We start from the raw sequence: 17,851 nt of genomic DNA, 5'->3' as shown, positions 1-17,851 counted from the left end.
TCATGGCTGATCTATGACCTAACTCCATATATCTACCTTTGCCCCATATCCCCCAATACGTTTGGTTAACAACAATTTATCAATCTCTGAATTAAAATTAACAATTGCCCTAACATCACTACAATTTGCAGAAAAGAGTTCCAAACTTCTATGATCCGTTGCATGTAGAAGTATTTTCCAACTTCACTCCTGTCAGATCTGGCTCTAATTTTTAGGCTATGTCCCCGAGCCTAGCCTCCCCAACCAGCAGAAAAGGTTTCTCTATCTACCCATCAATTCTCCTTAACTTCTTGAAAACATCGATCAGATTAGCTCTTAACCTTCTAAATTCCAGAGAATACAACTCTTGTTTGTGCATTCTCTCTTTGTAATTTAAGCCTTGGAGTACAGGTATCATTCTGGCAAATCTTCTCTGCACTGTCTCCAAGGCCAATACATCTTTCCTAAAGTATACTTTATGCATATTACATAGTATTTACAGCACAGAAACAGGCCATTCGGACCACTAGTCCATGACGGTGTTTATGCTCCACACGAGCCTTCGCCTACCCCTCTTCATCTCACCCGATCCACATAATCTTCAATTCCTTTCTCCCTCGTGTTTATCTAGCTTCCCCTGTAAATGCAGCTATGCCATTCGACTCAACTACTCCATGCGGTAGCAAGTTCCACATTCTAACCTTCTTCTTCTTTGGCCTCCTTATCTCGACAGACAATGGATACGCGCCTGGAGGTGGTCAGTGGTTTGTGAAGCAGCGCCTGGAATGGCTATAAAGGCCAATTCTAGAGTGACAGGCTCTTCCACAGGTGCTGCAGAGAAATTTGTTTGTCGGGACTGTTGCACAGTTGGCTCTCCCCTTGCGCCTCTGTCTTTTTTCCTGCCAACTACTAAGTCTCTTCAACTCGCCACATTTTAGCCCCGTCTTTATGGCTGCCCGCCAGCTCTGGCGAACGCTGGCAACTGACTCCCACGACTTGTGATCAATGTCACAGGATTTCATGTCACGTTTGCAGACGTCTTTAAAGCGGAGACATGGACGGCCATGTACTGACACGGAACACAAAAGTCCGAGTATATCAGGCCTGTGTCCTCAGTACCTTGCTCTATGGCAGTGAGGCCTGGACAACGTATGTCAGCCAAGAGCGACGTCTCAATTCATTCCATCTTCGCTGCCTCCGGAGAATACTTGGCATCAGGTGGCAGGACCGTATCTCCAACACAGAAGTCCTCGAGGCGGCCAACATCCCCAGCTTGTACACACTACTGAGTCAGCGGCGCTTGAGATGGCTTGGCCATGTGAGCCGCATGGAAGATGGCAGGATCCCCAAAGGCACATTCTAACCACTCTCTGGGTAAAGAAGTTTCTCCTGAATTCCCTATTGGAATTATTAGTAACTATCTTACATTTATTTTCCCTAGTTTTGACTACTCCACAATTAGAAACATCTTCTCTACATCTGTTATCGAATCCCCTCATAATGTTTAAGACCTCTATTAGGTCAACCCCGGCCTTCTCTTTTCTGGAGAAACGAGCCCCAGCCTGTTCAATATTTCCTGAGATTTATAACCTCTCAGTTTTGATATCATCCTTGTAAATTTGTTGCGTCTTCTCTTAGATAAAATAAATGATCTATTAATCACCAACCAGCATTACATGACAGACCTACCGCACTATAGGTTTTCAGTGCCACCTCTTGAAAAGGGATAGACTTCATGGGACATGTCGAGGTCAACATGTTTAAACACTGTGAAAGTAAAAAGAAAAGCCATCAGAAGGTGAACATGTTGAAAGTGAAGTATCAAATGAATGGGAGTCGACTGCAAGAGTACAGTATCTATTTATTTCAAACTCCCTCTGCAACCACCCCCCCAATCTGAGCTATTTCTTTGCTGCATTTGAAAAGGATGAGGACGGAGTCGCTGAGGAAGATTGCAGAGAAAGTTATCTGAGTAGGTACGGGCTAGGGAGAGGCTGTTGGAAAGAAAAAGGAATCATTGTGAGATGGAACGGGGATGATGTTCTGCATGATGTTGATTGAGGGATAAATGTTGGGGGGTCACGACATCTGGAGAGCTCCCCTGCTCTTCTTCCAATAGAACCACGGGATATTTTACCTGGATGGGTCTCAGTTTAATGTTTCATCCAAAATATGGCATCTATAACAGTGAAGCACTCCCTCAGTACTGTACTGAGGTGGCAGCCTAGATTATGCGTTTGTATCTGGAATTGGGCCTGGCAGTATGACCTGCTGTCTCAGAGTACTGCCACTGACAGCACCATTTCAATATCACATCACCTCTTTTTCGCTATGAAGTCTATCATGGAGGGAGCTGCAGAAGTATGGTTGAAGGTGGTAAAGATTCTGTCACCAATGGCTGGACAAAGATCGGAAGTCACCTTTTATTGGTGCTCCTAAGTGTGTTAGACATATGTTAAATATTAATTTAGTTCACTAAGTTCTCTCTCTTGTCTATCTCTCTAGGTCTGACATAAGGTCCAGGGATGAGGAATTTCAGTTATGAAGATAGATTGGAGAAGTTAGGACTGTTTTCCTTGGAGAAGAGAAGGCTGAGAGGTGACTTGATAGAGGTATTCAAAACCATGAGGGGTCTGGACAGAGTAGATAGAGAGACACTGTTCCCACTCATGAAAGGATCGAGAACGAGAGCGCACAGATTTAAAGTATTTGGTAAGAGAAGCAAAAGTGACACGAGGAAAATTTTTTTCATGCAGCGAGTGGTTAAGGTCTGGAATGCTCTGCCTGAGAATGTGATGGAGGCAGGTTCAATTGAAGCACTCAAAAAGGAATTAGACAGTTTTATGAAAAGGAAGAATGTGCAGGGTTATGGGGAGAAGGCGGGGGAATGGAACTGAGCGCGCTGGTGCGGACATGATGGGCTGAATGGCCTCCTTCTGCACTGTACCAGTTCTGCGATTCTGTGATCAGGACACCTGCAACCAATGATTCTTCTTAAAGGATGAGTCTTTTTCAAACCTTTTTTTATTTATTCTTAGGATTTTAAGATAATTGGCAAAATGAACCAGTGGGGAAATGGGAAGGACTTTTTGTTTTAATGCAGCCAGTTATGATGATCTAAAAAGCACTACCTGAAAGGGTGGTGGACTTAAATTTATATATTAGGGGAGCGCAGATATCTCGGAGGGTTGTGGGGCTGTAGGAGATTACAGAGATAGGGAGGGGCAAGGCCATGGAGGGATTTGAAAACAAGGATGAGAATTTTTTTTTAAATCATTGCTTGACCGAGGGCCAATGTCGGCCAAGGGTATTAGAGGAACAGGAATTGGTGCGAGTTAAGACACGGGCAGCAGAGTTTTGGATGACCTCAAGTTTATGAAGAGTAGATTGTAACTTACAAAAAGGAATTGGATAGTATTTACTGCACAGAAGCAAGCCATTCAGCCCAAGTAGTCCATGCAAAGGAAAAAATTGCAGGGCAGAGCAGGGAAGTGGGACTAATTGAATAGCTCTTTCAAAGAGCTGGAGCAGGCACAACAGGCTAAATGGCCTCCTTCGTACTGTATGATTCTAATTCAAGGCCAGGAAGGACTCATTTATTGTGTATTTATAGTTGTCCTGAGAAGGTGGTGGTGTGCCATCTGCTAATGGTTATTGACCAATCATTGCATTCAATTTCCATCACTTAGTGTACAACAGACCCAGACATGAGGTGAGGGAACAATACTTTTTTTCTTATCCTTCCCCCATTCTACTTTTATCTAACTCTCTCCCTCATACACAGACTCCTGTTGGGATGATGACAGGCTGCTATGCGTCTTCATTCAGAGCCATTCTTGTCCTCAAGGAGGATCGGGAAAGAGGGCAGACCTGGAGGATTAATTTTGATTTTCCCTCCCTCCCTAGAGAAAGTATTCCCACCTCAGCACCCCCCCCCCCCCTCCCCACTGCCCCTGCCCCGTAATCACAGCTGAAATCAGCAGTCAGTGTGGCAAAACCACAGGCAGAAAATTACTTGCTTAAGCACCATAGTCCAATGCTCTTCTGGCTGACCTCCCACCTTGTAGCCTCCATAAACTTGAGCTCTTTCAATACTCTGCTGCCTGTATCCTAACTCACACCAAGCCCCTTTCACCCATCACCCATGCTCACTGACCTACATTGGTTCTTGGTCCAGCATCACCCCGATTTTAAAATTCCCATCCTTGAATTCAAGTCACTCAATGGCTCGCCCTTCCATGTGTCTGTAACCTCCTCCAGCCCTACAACCATCTAAAATCACTGTGCTCCTCCAATTCTGGCCTCTCGCACACCTCTGATTTTCATCACTCCACCATTGGTGCTTTGAGCTGTCAAGGCCCTAGATCTGGAATTCACTCCCCAAATCTCTCCACTCTCCTCTAAGATGCTCTTTAAAACCTACCTCTTTGACCAAGCTTCCTATCCGAATGTTTCCTTACTGGTTTGGTGTTAAATTTTCTCTGATTACACTCCTGTGAAGTACCTTGGGATGTGTTACAACTTTAAAACGCTATATAAACGCAAGCTGTTGTCGTCACGCACCACAGCGTAACAATGCACACTGATGTTGGATATAGCCTTCTAGTGCTAACAACTGGAGAAACTTCCACATCCTCCACTCCGATCCCCCACCTCCCGTTTTTGCTTCTGAATTTGGTTGCTTTGAAAGGTCTTTTACCATCATCAATGTTTATTGGGTTAAACTGCTGTCATAAGGTGCTATTTACTAGTCTCCAAGCTTGATGGGGTGCAGCAACATAGAAACAAGAGGCGGTCATTCAGCCCCTCTGGCCTGTTCTGCCATTCAATTAGGTTGTGGCTGATCTGTATCTTAACTCTATCTGTCCATCTTCGTTTCATATCCCTTAATTCCCTTACCCACCAAAAATCTATTGACCTCAGTTTTGAAATTTTCATTTGATTCCCCAGCCTCAACAGCCTTTTGGTCGGCAAGGGTGAAGAAGTACTTCTCGACATCAATTCTGTGAAGGGCGTAGCTCCAATAGTAAGGTTACACCCACTTCTTCTGGACTTCTCCACCAGAGGAAATAGTTTCTGTCTGTCTGCCCTACCAATTCCTTTCATCATCTTAAACACTTCGATTAAATCAGCCCTTAATCTTCTATACTCAACTCCATTTACACCCCCGCCGCCACCCCCCCTACCCCCCACCTTCATTCTAGGTCCCCTTAATACTCTTATCTAACAAAAACCTATCAACTCAGGCTTGATATTTTCAATTGACTGGGTCTCGATAGCTTTTTGGGGAGAACAGAGTTCCAGATTTCCAGACACGGGTCTAAGAACAAAGAAAGAACAGCAATGGAAAACCTGACAATCAAAATGAACAAGCCAAAAAAAACTATAATATTAAGTGACCTTTCAGTTAACTGCAATTATAATCGAGATGCTGTTGTCCTTTAAATTGCTCGGCAAGTAAGGCACTCTCCTATTACCAGGCTGATGGAATAATATAGTACAGAGCATCAAGTCCAGAATTTATTACAATCTCACAACTCTTACCCTATTCCCCATTTACTTAAGTGGAATTGCTACATATGGTAAATGCAAAACCAATAATTCTGATTAGGTTAAAACATTGCAATCTGTTCATATTATGCTAATGACTTTCTCCCATTGATTAAATAGCAGGTATAAATATTGCTGGGGAGTTAACTTGGCATTTAGAGTTCTGTTATAAACGAAAGGTTTATGACAACTTCACTAAGTATTTACTGGGATATTTGTGCACAAAATAATGACATCACAAGTGACCCTTTGCGAGAGTCGTCCTTATGGGGAATTGTGCAGCCATGTCGCAAAAGCACAGCGGAAAGTGTGAAATATTCCTACTGCTTACACTTAAACTGCAAACCTAGTGACACAATAACAGATTAAGTCCTTCCAATCTTAAATTGTGCCTGGAGAAAGTATTTGGAGCTGTGTAGCAAGGTGAAGCATTGACCCTTCCAGGTCTGGCACTGGTGGTGATGGTGGTGGGAGCAATTTGAGTTGATGGATTCAGAGTATTGCATAAGCACACCATTGACTTAAGTTCAGCCAGCTTACATTCAGTTTCTCCTAGTGAGCTAAACAGTCTGACTGAGAAGAGACTGTTAGGAACTGTACAGCTCTGCTGACTGAGACTATTAAGTTCTGTAGGTCTCACGACTGGCTATTGCACTTTGTCCAGGACAGCAGAACACAGCCTGTGCTTGAAAGGGGGTAAATTCAAAACCAAACGGTGAAAACCACGGCCCAGAATTTGGTGGGAAAATAAAAGCGAGCTTAGCATTACTCACCATTATTAATATATAAATGTCCAGCAATTTGTGGCAAGGAAGAGATACACTGTGAGTTGCGAATCTCCACAACTTGCTGGACGAATTGTGCCACTGCTCCCATTAGCCTCGCAAAAACGAGAGCTTGCCCTCAACCTCCCCGTGAGTTTCAAGAAATTGCTGCATTTGTGCTGCTAAAATGAATGAAAGTCACTGCAGAAAGTTAGAACTGGTTCTTAATGACTCAAGGACCCTTTTTAATAACAAGATTTAAATTCCTGCAATGAAAGTCAATCTCTCTGCCCCAGAAAGGGAACAACTGAAGCTGTAGAGTCTCACTCCTGAGCAGTAAATTGTTCCTAGGCTTATTTAAAAAAATACTTTTGTTTCTTTTTTTGTCTCTTAATCCAATCTTTCTTTCCCTCTATTTATCTTTCTGTATCTAAATTTAGCCAAATTCTTCTCCCTCATTCCCCTAATTGGTTAAGGAGACACACTGTCAGCCACCTCGTTTACCAAGGTCCCAGATGCCCCATTGCACTCACCTGTAGGTCACCTATACTCTAACCAATTTGGCACACCACAAGATGGCCCACTCCAGCAAAATCTGGATCATATAGATTTATTTCAAAAATAACATTTTGGGAATCAGTATATGTGCAATTTGAGATATATATAGAAAGTGTACTGTGCTTGGGAGGAACAGGTGACTTTGAACCGATGGTTTCTGGAACTCCTCATCACTGGGGGTTTTCCTTGCCTCATATCGCTGGCTGGGGAGGGGGGGAGGGGTGCTCTTTGGTCTCTTTCTTTTCTGTACAGGGGATAAAGTTAATTGCAAATAGCTGGTAAGTTATTACACTAGCTAAATTTAATTGTAAAGCAAAGTAATGGCAGGGCAGCCCGGCCAAGTGGAATGTGCCGCCAGTGTTATGTGGGAAGTCATGGACGTACCATGTGACCTTGATGACCATATCTGCAGGAAGTGTCTCCAGCTGCAGAAGCTTGAGCAGCAACAGGAGTCACTGTGGCGCATCCGCGAGGTGGAGGACTTCATGGATAGCATGTTTCAGAAGGTAGTCAACATGGTGCCTAGTACAGTCATAGAGGGACTGGGTGGCTGCCATATGGACAAGAAGGTCAGGGTAGGTAGTGCAGGAATCCCCGGAGGGCATCCCACTTTCCAACCGGTATTCAGGGCTCCTCTGTAGAGTGAAGTGAGTGTCATGACCGGAATATCATGGGTGACTCAGCTGTGCTGGGAGGGAGGAAAAAGGATAAGCGAGCAATAGTGGTAGGGGATTCTATGGTTAGAGGAACAGATCGGTGTTTTTGTGGTCGTAGATGTGATTCCAGGATGGTATGTTGCCTCCCTGGTGCAAGGGTCATGAATATCACCGAGCGGCTACAGAGCATTCTGGAGAGCGAGGGTGCACAACCAGAGGTTGTGGTCCACATTGGTACCAATGATATCGCAAGAAAGAGGGATAGGGTCCTGCAGGCTGAGTTTAGGGAGTTAGGAAAGAGATTAGCAGACAGGACAACAAGTGTAATATTCTCTGGATTACTCCCAAAGCCACATGCTAGTGAGTTTAGTAATAGGAAAATACACCAGATGAATGCGTGGCTCGAGAGATGGTGCAGGAGGGAGGTCTTCAGGTTTGTGGGGCACAGGGACTAGTTCTGGGATAGGTGGGTCCTGTATAAGCTGGATGGTCTGTACCTGAACAGGACTGGGACAAATATTCTTGCAGGAAGGTTTGCTAGTGCTGTTGGGAATGGTTTAAACTAGATTGGCAGGGGGTGGGAACCTGAGCATAGCCTTCGATGGGACAATTTCAGGGCAGGGAACAGGACACAGAAAATCAGCAAAATTGGCGAGTGACTCAAAGACAGAAGAAGAAAAGGTTAATAAGTGTGCAACACGGGAATTTGGGTGTTAAAGGGTATTTATTTAAATACAAGGAGTATAGTAAATAAAGCAGATGAATTGAGATCACAGATAGACACATGGCAACACGATAGCGTTGCTATAATGGAAACTTGACTTAAAGAGGGGCAAGAATGGCAGCTCAACATCCATGGATTTAGAGTATTCAAGCGAGATAGAAAGGGAGATAAAAAAAGGGGAGGTGTAACATTTAGTCAAGGAATTAACAACAGCTTTGAGGAGGGATGATATGCTAAATGTATCATCAAATGAGGCCATATGGTGGAGCTCAGATATAAAAAGGGGGCAGCCACATTACTGGGAGTATACTATAGACCCCCAAATAGTGAGACGGAGATAGAGGAACAAATATGTAGGCAAATTTCTGAGTGCAATAACTTTAGGGCGGTGATGATTGGAGATTTCAACTATCCCAATATCATCTGGAATACAAACAGTGTGAAGGGCACAGAGGGGACAACATTCTTGAACTGCATTCAAGAAAACCTTTTTAGTCAGCACAAGCTCAACGAGAGGGGGCGTAATTCTGGATTTCGTTTTCAGTAATGAAGCTGGGCAAGTGAAGGAAGTAACAAAATGGGTGACCATTTTGGAGATAGTGACCATAATGCAGTTAGTTTTAGCATAATCATGGAAAAGGACAAAGATAAAACAAGAGCAAAGGTTCAAAATTGGGGGAAGGCAAATTTTACAAAACTGAGAGGTGACCTAGCGAAGGTGGACTGGATACAGCTACTGGAAGGAAAATCAGTGGCAAACAAGTGGGAGGCATTCAAGAGCAAGCTACTACAGGTACAGTGTAGGCATGTCCCCACAAAGATAAAGGGCGGTACTGCCAAATCTAGAGTTCTCTGGTTATCTAGAAGCTTACAGGGTAAGTTAAAGCAAAAAAAGAAAGCTACGATGATCACAAATATCTTAATACTTTAGGAAAGCCTAGAGGAGTATAGAAAGTGCAGGGGTGAAGTAAAAAAGGAAATTAGAAAAGCAAAGAGAGGACATGAAAAATTATTGGCAGGTAAAATCAAAGAAAGCCCAAAGTAGTTTATCAGTACATTAAGAGTAAGAGGATAACTAAAGAAAGGGTAGGGCCTATCAGAGATGTACAGGGGAACTTAAGCGTGGAGGCAGAAGATGTGGGCAGGGTTCCTTTCAGGCTTTTGAATCTGTCTTCACAAAGGAGAGGGTTGATGCAGACATTGTGGATGGGAAGGAGGAGTGGGAAATATTGATAAGCATAATGAGAGAGGAAGTGCTCGAGGGTCTGACATCCCTGAAAGTGGATAAATCGCCAAGAACGGATGTTTTGCATCCCAGGTTGTTAAAGGAAACCAGGGAAGAAATAGCGGATGTGCTGAGGATCATCTTCAAATCCTCACTCGATTCGGTGAAGTAGCAGATGATTGGAGGTCTGCGAACGTTGTACCATTGTTTAAAAAGGGTGCGAGAGATAAGCCAGGTAATGATAGGCCAGTGAATCTGACCTCACTGGTGGGTAAATTGTTAGAATCTACTGAGGGACAGGATAAACTGTCACTTAGAAAGGCATGCATTAATCAGGGATAGTCAGCATGGATTTGTTAAGGGAAGGTCATGTCTTACTAACTTGATTGAGTTTTTTGAGTAAGTAACAAGGAGGATTGATGAGGATAGTGCAGTGGATGTGGTTCACATGGATCTTAGTAAGGCATTTGACAAGGTCCTACATGGCAGACTGGTCAGTAAAATGAAAGCCCATGGGATACAGGGGAATGTGGCAGATTGGATCCAGAATTGGCTCAGTGACAGGAAACAAAGGGTAGTAGTCGACGGATGTTTTTGTGACTGGAAAGCAGTTTCCAGCGGTGTTCCACAGGGCTCAGTGTTAGGTCCCTTGCTGTTTGTGGTATATATTAATGATTTGTACTTAAATATGAAAGGCATGATTGGGAAATTTGCTGATGACACAAAAATTGGCCACATTGTTAATAGTGAGGAAGAAAGTCATGGACAGAATGATACCAATGTTTGGTTGAGTGGGCAGAAAAGTGGCAACTGGAATTCAGTCCTCAGAAGTGTGACGTGATGCATTTGGGAAGGGCAAATAAAGCGAGGGAATATACAATAAAATGGAGGATATTGAGAGGGGTAGAAGAAGTGAGGGAGTGCATGTCCACTGGTCCCTGAAGGTGGCAGGACAGGTAGAAAGAGTGAAAAAGGCATATGGAATGCTTTCCTTTATTGGCCGAGTTATAGAGTACAAAGGCAGGGATGTGACGCTGGAGCTGCATAGAGCGCTGGTTAGGCCGCAACTGGTGTATTGCGTGCAGTTCTGGTCACCAAATTACAGAAAGGACATAATTTCTGTGGAGAGAGTGCACAGGAGATTTACAAGTATGTTGCCAGGGCTTGAGGGTTGCAGCTATGAGGAAAGATTGGATAGGCTGGGGTTTTTTCCCCTGGAATTGAGGAGGCTGAGGGTGACTTGATTGAAGTGTACAAAATTATAAGGGGCCGAGATAGAGTAGACAGAAAGGACTTGTTTCCCCTGGTGGGGAGGTCAGTTACCAGGGGACACAGTTTTAAGGTGATTGGTAGAAGGATTAGAGGGGACATGAGACACTTTTTCACCCAGAGGGTGGTGGATGTCTGGAATTCACTGCCAGGATCAATGGTGGAGGCAGGGACCCTCAATTCTTTTAAAAGATACCTGGACATGCGCCAAAGGTGCTGTAATCTGCGGGGCTATGGACCAGATGCTGGAAGGTGGGATTAGTTTGGGTTATTCAGCCGGCTGGACACAATGGGCTGAATGGCCTCCTTCTGTGCTGTATTTTTTCTATGTTCTATGTTCCTTATCTGGGTCTGTTGTAGACTAATCGATTGAGTTTTATTGCTGTGATTAGTCAACAGCTCCCATTATTGTTGTATCAGGAAGGTGGAAGGCGAACTTGATGGACCCTGGTTATTTTTGTCTCACAATTACAATCACAGAATAATACAGCGCAGAAGAGGCCCTTCGGCCCATCGAGTCTGCACTGATGCATTAAAGACACCTGTCTACCTAATCCCATTTGCCAGCACTTGGCCCATAGCCTTGAATGTTATGACGTGCCAAGTGCTCATCCAGGTACTTTTTAAAGGATGTGAGGCAACCCGCCTCTACCACCCTCCCAGGCAGGGCATTCCAGACTGTCACCACCCTCTGGGTAAAAAAGTTCTTCCTCAAATCCCCCTTAAACCTCCCGCCCCTCACCTTCAACATGTGACCCCTCGTAACTGACCCTTCAACTAAGGGGAACAGCTGCTCCCTATCCACCCTGTCCATGCCCCTCACAATCTTGTACACCTCGATCAGGTCACCCCTCAGTCTTCTCTGCTCCAGCGAAAACAACCCCAGCCTATCCAACCTCTCTTCATAGTTTAAATGTTCCATCCCAGGCAACATCCTGGTGAATCGCCTCTGCAACCCCTCCAATGCAATCACATCCTTCCTATAATGTGGTGACCAAAATTGCACACAGTACTCCAGCTGTGGCCTTACAAAAGTTCTGTGCAACTCCAACATGATCTCCCTGCTTTTGTAATCTATGCCTCGATTGATAAAGGCAAGTGTCCCATATGCCTTTTTCACCACCCTATTAACCTGCCCTTCTGCCTTCAGAGATCTAAGGACAAACACGCCAAGGTCCCTTTGTTCCTCAGAACTTCCCAGTGTCAGGCCATTCATTGAATACTTCCGTGTCACATTACTCCTTCCAAAGTGTATCACCTCACACTTTTCAGGGCTAAATTCCATCTGCCGCTTTTCTGCCCATTTGACCATCCCGTCTATATCTTCCTGTAACCTAAGACACTCCACCTCAGTTAACCACTCGGCCAATCTTTGTGTCATCAGCGAACTTACTGATCCTACCCCCCACATAGTCATTTATGTCATTTATATAAATGACAAACAATAAGGGACCCAGCACAGATCCCTGTGGTACGCCACTGGACACTGGCTTCCAGTCACTAAAACAGCCGTCTGTCATCACTCTCTGTCTCCTACAGCTAAGCCAATTTTGAATCCACCTTATCAAGTTACCCTGTATCCCATGTGTATTTGCTTTCTTGATAAGTCTCCCATGTGGGACCTTGTCAAAGGCTTTGCTGAAATCCATGTAAACTACATCAACTGCATTACCCTCATCTACAAACCTGGTCACATGCTCAAAAAATTCAGTCAAATTTGTTAGGCATGACCTCCCTCTGACAAAGCCATGCTGACTATTCCTAATCAAACTTTGCCTCTCCAAGTGGAGATAGATTCTCTCCTTCAGAATTTTCTCCAATAGTTTCCCTACCACTGATGTGAGACTCACTGGTCTGTAGTTCCCTGGCTTATCTCTACAGCCTTTCTTAAATAGTGGGACTACATTAGCTGTTCTCCAGTCCTCTGGCACCTCCCCTGTGGCCAGAGAGGAATTAAAAATTAGGGTCAGAACCCCTGCAATCTCCACCCTCGCCTCCCACAGCATCCTGGGACACAAATCGTCCGGACCTGGGGATCTGTCCACTTTTAAGCCTTCCAAAACCTCCAATACCTTGTCACTCCCTATGACAATTTGCTGAAGAACCTCACAGTTTCTCTCTCTAAGTTCCATATCTACTATGCAGCATTACATTTTGCCTGGTTGTCTCATCATTTTTAAAGCACCAAGATTAGCTGCTACAATTCTCATGTCTGGGTCACGAACCCAAGAGCTCAAGCACCACGTTGGAGTCAGAGTTCCTAATCTCGGTTGGTGCTCCAGTACAGTAGTGAAGGAGCACTGTATTGGTGGAACTCCTGCACTGGGATGCAATCAGTTATGTCCCTCCCTCATAAGACATCAGCTTGGCTTGGTAGTATTTTGCCCCCGGGATGAGAAGGTTGTGGGTTTAAGCTTTATAAAAGGACTTGTATATATATTGCAGTTAAGTATGTAATCTAGGCAAACACTCAGTGCTGCATTGTCAGAGATTCTGCCTGTTCCAATGTTTGGGCAGATATTAAGGATTCCTTGTCACTGTTCAAAGAGCTGAGTGTTGTCATAATGTTCCCCAATCACAGCACAGATCAACTGGTCATTCATCTCTTTGTTATTTATGGGATGTTGCTGCCACATCATCTTGTAAGTATTACATTAATATATGTACAAGTCCTTTTATAAAAGACTGCTATGCATGTGGACTTATAGTTAAGATTGAGTAAGAAATAAAGAAAGGAGAGAAAAAAAAGACAAATAAAGCAAGAGTAAGTGAGAAAAATAACATTCACTTTAAGGGCAGGCTGGAATATGAAAATTAAACTTGTCGCACAGAGCTGGAGACAGCAGAGTGTTTGCGTCTATGCATTTCTGATGCCAGGTATGCATCGAGGCAGCAAGGTCCATCCAGGTCCTTCCTAACAGCAATGGACAGGAACAGGAGAACTGAAACGTTTGTTTTAATGGATCTGTCATGGCAGGACCAAAATTTTAAGAGAGGAGGTGTAGCACAGATGTTCCTCCCAGTAACCATATACAAAGCAACAGTACCAGAGGCTGGGGTCATGTTTAATGCATCTGCAAAACTTGCACTCATTATCCAGGGTGAAAGACAAAACAGAGATGTAAACAGGATCCTAAACTATTTTTAGGCTTGTAGCCAAAGCTTAATGCCACGCTGGCTCCTAAATTGAAAGTGAGACTTTTTTATTTATTCATGGGATGTGGGCATAGCTGGCTAGGACAGCATTTATGCCCATCCCTAATTGCCCTCGAGAAGGTGGTGGTGAGCCGCCTTCATGAACCGCTGTAGTCCATGTGGGATAGGTACACCCAAAGTGCTGTTAGGAAGGGAGTTCCAGAATTTTGACCCCAGAGACAGTGAAGGGACGGCGATATAGTTCCAAGTCAGGATGGTGTGTGGTTTGGAGGGGAACTTGCAGATGGTGGTGTTCCCATGTAACTGCTACTCTTGTCCTTCCAGGTGGTAGAGGTCGCTGGTTTGGAAGGTGCTGTCAAAGGAGATTTGGTGAGCAGCTGCAGTGCATCTTGCAGATGGTACACACTGCTGCCACTGTGCATCGGTGGTGGCAGGAGGGAATGTTTGTGGATGGGGTGCCAATTAAGTGGGCTTCTTTGTCCTGGATGGTTGTTGTTGTTTGCCAATAAGAGCTAAGTTGACACACTGGGAGATAAGAGAAATTAGAATCCCTACTTCACAGGTGTGGTGTTTCCATCATCCAAATCGAAAGGGCTTACCTATCAGAAAAGACTGAACAAGATGGGACCCTTTTCTCTAGAAAGGAAAAGATTGATGGGTAACCTAGCAGAGGTCATTAAAATAATGATAGGATAGACGTTGAGATGTTCCCATTTGCAGGCGAAACCTGGACTAGGGGCCATGAATATAAGATTGTCGATAATAAATCCAATAAGAAATTCAAGAGAAACTTCTTTACCCAGAGAGTGGCGAGAATGTGGAACTCATTACCACAGGGAGTAGTGAGGTGAATAGTATAGATACATTTAAGGGGAAGCTAGGTAAGTACACGAGGGAGAAAGAAGTAGAAGGGTATGCTGATGGGGTGAGATGAAGAGGGATGGGAGTTGGTTTGAGTGGAGTATAAACAACAGCATGGACCAGTTGGGCTGAATGGTCTGTTTTTGTACTGTATAAACTTTGTAACTTCCAAATTACTGGGTAGCAGTGACGACAAGCGTAGGGAACTCGTGGCTGAATGCCTCCCACCAACCTCCACAGCTGGAGCTAATAGGGCAAGGAATAGGAGACACCTCAGAGTCAGGTGGCAGGGGAGGGGCAAAATGGGGAGCACGGGAATAAAAGGATATGGAACCCCATAAGCATATTAGTGCTCTATAATTGTGGCAAGTCGTTAATGCTCAAATCATCTCTACTACCAGCCTCCTAGACTTGGCTGAAATAATAGATGGGTTGGGTTGAAAATCTTGCTACACTCTGGAATAGTGGTAATTTGAAGGATGATGTGCTGCCTCACAACACTTGCCTTACTTATTCAATTTAGTGTCCAGCAAAAAGGCAATTCATTTGTGGACTACAAATACTACAGCGCTCAAACCCAACAGCAGCCCATCACCTCACCTCACCTCTTCAAATATAAAAGATATAAAGGAGGAGGGGGGGAGCAATGGGTAATGGGTACTACAACTGGTCTCAACAGTCTTGGGCAATGGTGTAAAATCACTAGAAATTGCAAGTGTCAAGTAAGGGCAGCAGCGGGGTTGCTGGCTACCACAGTCAAAGATCCTGTCTGGGCTAAGCCACTTGGGTGGATTGTATGCAACACTGAGTATTCCCCATCCAAATTACAATGCAAAACTGAGGGGCACCCAATCTCCATGCAACGCTGGGGGTCTCTAATCTCCCTACAACACTGGGGGGGGGGGGAAGGGGGGGAAGCAGGTGTCCCTAATCTCCTAACAACAATTGTGGGGGCGGGGGGGCAGGGAAGTCCCCAATCTCCTTGCAACAGTTGGGGTGGGGTGGATGCAAGGGGGGTCCCCAATCTCCTTGCAACAATGGGGGGGGGGGGAAGAGAGGGACAGGGGGGGGGTCCCCAATCTCCTTGCAACAATGGGGGGGGGAGGGACGGGGGAGTCCCCAATCTCCTTGCAACACAGTGGCTAGCACCGCAGCCTCACAGCTCCAGCGACCCAGGTTCAATTCTGGGTACTGCCTGTGTGGAGTTTGCAAGTTCTCCCTGTGACCATGTGGGTTTTCGCCAGGTGCTCCGGTTTCCTCCCACAACCAAAAGACTTGCAGGTTGGTAGGTAAATTGGCCATTATAAATTGCCCCTAGTATAGGTAGGTGGTAGGGAAATATAGGGATAGGCTAGGAATATGGGATTAGTGTAGGATTAGTATAAATGGGTGGTTGATGGTCGGCACAGACTCGGTGGGCCGAAGGGCCTGTTTCAGTGCTGTATCTCTAAATAAATAATCAATGGGGGAAGTTTGAATCTCGATGCAATGCTGGGGTGTCCCCAAGCTCCAGGCAACTTGGTGATGGGGTGGGGGTTCCCCAGGCTCCAGGTAATGCTGGAGAGGGGATGGGATCCATAGTCTCCAGGCAATGTTTGGGGGGTGGAGGCAGTCTCTAGGCAATGTTGAGGGGTGTTGGGGGCAGTCTCTAGGCAATGTTGGGGGTGGTTGGGGGCAGTCTCTAGGCAATGTTGGGGGGGGGGGGTTGGGGGCAGTCTCTAGGCAATGTTGGGGGGGGGGGGTTGGGGGCAGTCTCTAGGCAATGTTGGGTGGGGGGTGGGGGGGGGCAGTCCAAGACAATGTTGTGGGAGTAGGGGCAGTCTCCAGGCAACCCGGGGAGAAAGTGGGGGCAGTCTCCTGGTAATGCTGAAGGGTCCCCAATCTCCCTGTAACACTGGGATTGGGCGGCCCACTCTCCCTGCCTGGGCCCTCCACTTCTCTGCGGCTGCCTCGGGAGCCCACTCTCCCTGCCCGGGCCCTATCTCGCCCTGGGCCCTCCACTTCTCCCCGGCTGCGGCTGCCTCGGTTCGTTGCCCCGGACCTGAGTGGTTTGAACCGGTCCCTGGAGCCTCTCACCTGCCCTCAATCTTCCAACGCCGTGTTCCAATCGCCTCAGGCACCCGGTTCCCGGTACCATGGCAACCAAAGGCGCCGCTGCCCCTAGCAACGGACGGCAGCCCGGGGGCGGGGCCAGTACGCAGCCGCAGGGGAAAGGCGTTACGGAGTTCAAAACAGAACCAGCTCACTGAGTGAGTTACTGTGTAAAGAAGACTTGCATTTATATAGCGACTTTCACCACCTCGGGACGTCGCAAAGCACTTTAAGGACAATTAAATTTTATTTCAGATTTCCAGCATCCGTAGTATTTTGAAATGAGAACGGAAAGTGCCAGCAGGTCTGGCTGCATCTGTGTCCAGAGAAACAGAGTTCATGTTTCTGGTCTGTGACCTTTCATCAGAATCTGTGTTCACTATGGAGAAGGACGATGTTGGTGTAGAGATCAGGGAGGGGTATTGTGATATACGAGAACATATTAGCATTGAAAGGGAGGAGGTATTAGCAGTTTTAACGGGCTTAAAAGTGGATAAATCCCCAGGCACAGATGAGATGTAGCCCAGGCTGTTAGGTGAGGCAAGGGAGGAGATTGCAGGGGCTCTGACACAAATTTTCAAATCCTCTCTGGCCACAGGAGAGGTGCCAGAGGACTGGAGGACAGCAAATGTGGTATCATTTTTCAAGAAGGGTAGCAGGGATAAACCAGGAAATTACAGGCTGGTGAGTCTAACATCACTGGTTGGGAAACCATTGGAAAAGATTCTGAGGGACAGGATTAATCTCCAGTTGGAGAGGCAGGGATTAATCAGTGATAGTCAGCATGGCTTTGTCAGGAGGAGATCGTGTCTAACTAACTTGATTGAATTTTTCGAGGAGGTGACTAGCTGTGTAGATGAGGGTAAAGCAGTTGATGTAGTCTACATGGACTTCAGTAAGACTTTTGATAAGGTCACGCATGGGAGATTGATTAAGAAAGTAAGAACCCATGGGATCCAGGGTAATTTGGCAAATTGGATCCAAAATTGGCTTAGTGGCAGGAGGCAGAGGGTAATGG

General features: G+C 45.6%; 1 protein-coding gene across 7 annotated transcripts in view; it reads right to left on the bottom strand.

The window, feature by feature from the left end:
• cfap65 (cilia and flagella associated protein 65) overlaps nucleotides 1-16,903 on the bottom strand; it is a 473,759-nt gene extending 456,856 nt beyond the window's left edge. For all 7 annotated transcript variants that reach the window (XM_068034809.1, XM_068034810.1, XM_068034811.1 and 4 more), the window contains exons 1-2: nucleotides 16,819-16,903; nucleotides 1,669-1,746 (exon numbers count right to left, since the gene is read on the bottom strand). In XM_068034809.1, the coding sequence (XP_067890910.1) occupies nucleotides 1,669-1,737 (69 nt within the window). In that variant the 5' untranslated portion in view covers nucleotides 1,738-1,746; nucleotides 16,819-16,903. The remainder of the gene's footprint in view (nucleotides 1-1,668; nucleotides 1,747-16,818) is intronic.
• Nucleotides 16,904-17,851: the final 948 nt, after the last annotated feature.

This window comes from Heterodontus francisci, chromosome 7 (assembly GCF_036365525.1).
Source record: "Heterodontus francisci isolate sHetFra1 chromosome 7, sHetFra1.hap1, whole genome shotgun sequence".
NCBI classification, from domain to species: Eukaryota; Metazoa; Chordata; class Chondrichthyes; order Heterodontiformes; family Heterodontidae; genus Heterodontus; species Heterodontus francisci.
The sequence above is the reverse complement of the archived record's forward strand: the minus strand, read 5'-3'. Positions and strand labels throughout refer to the sequence as shown.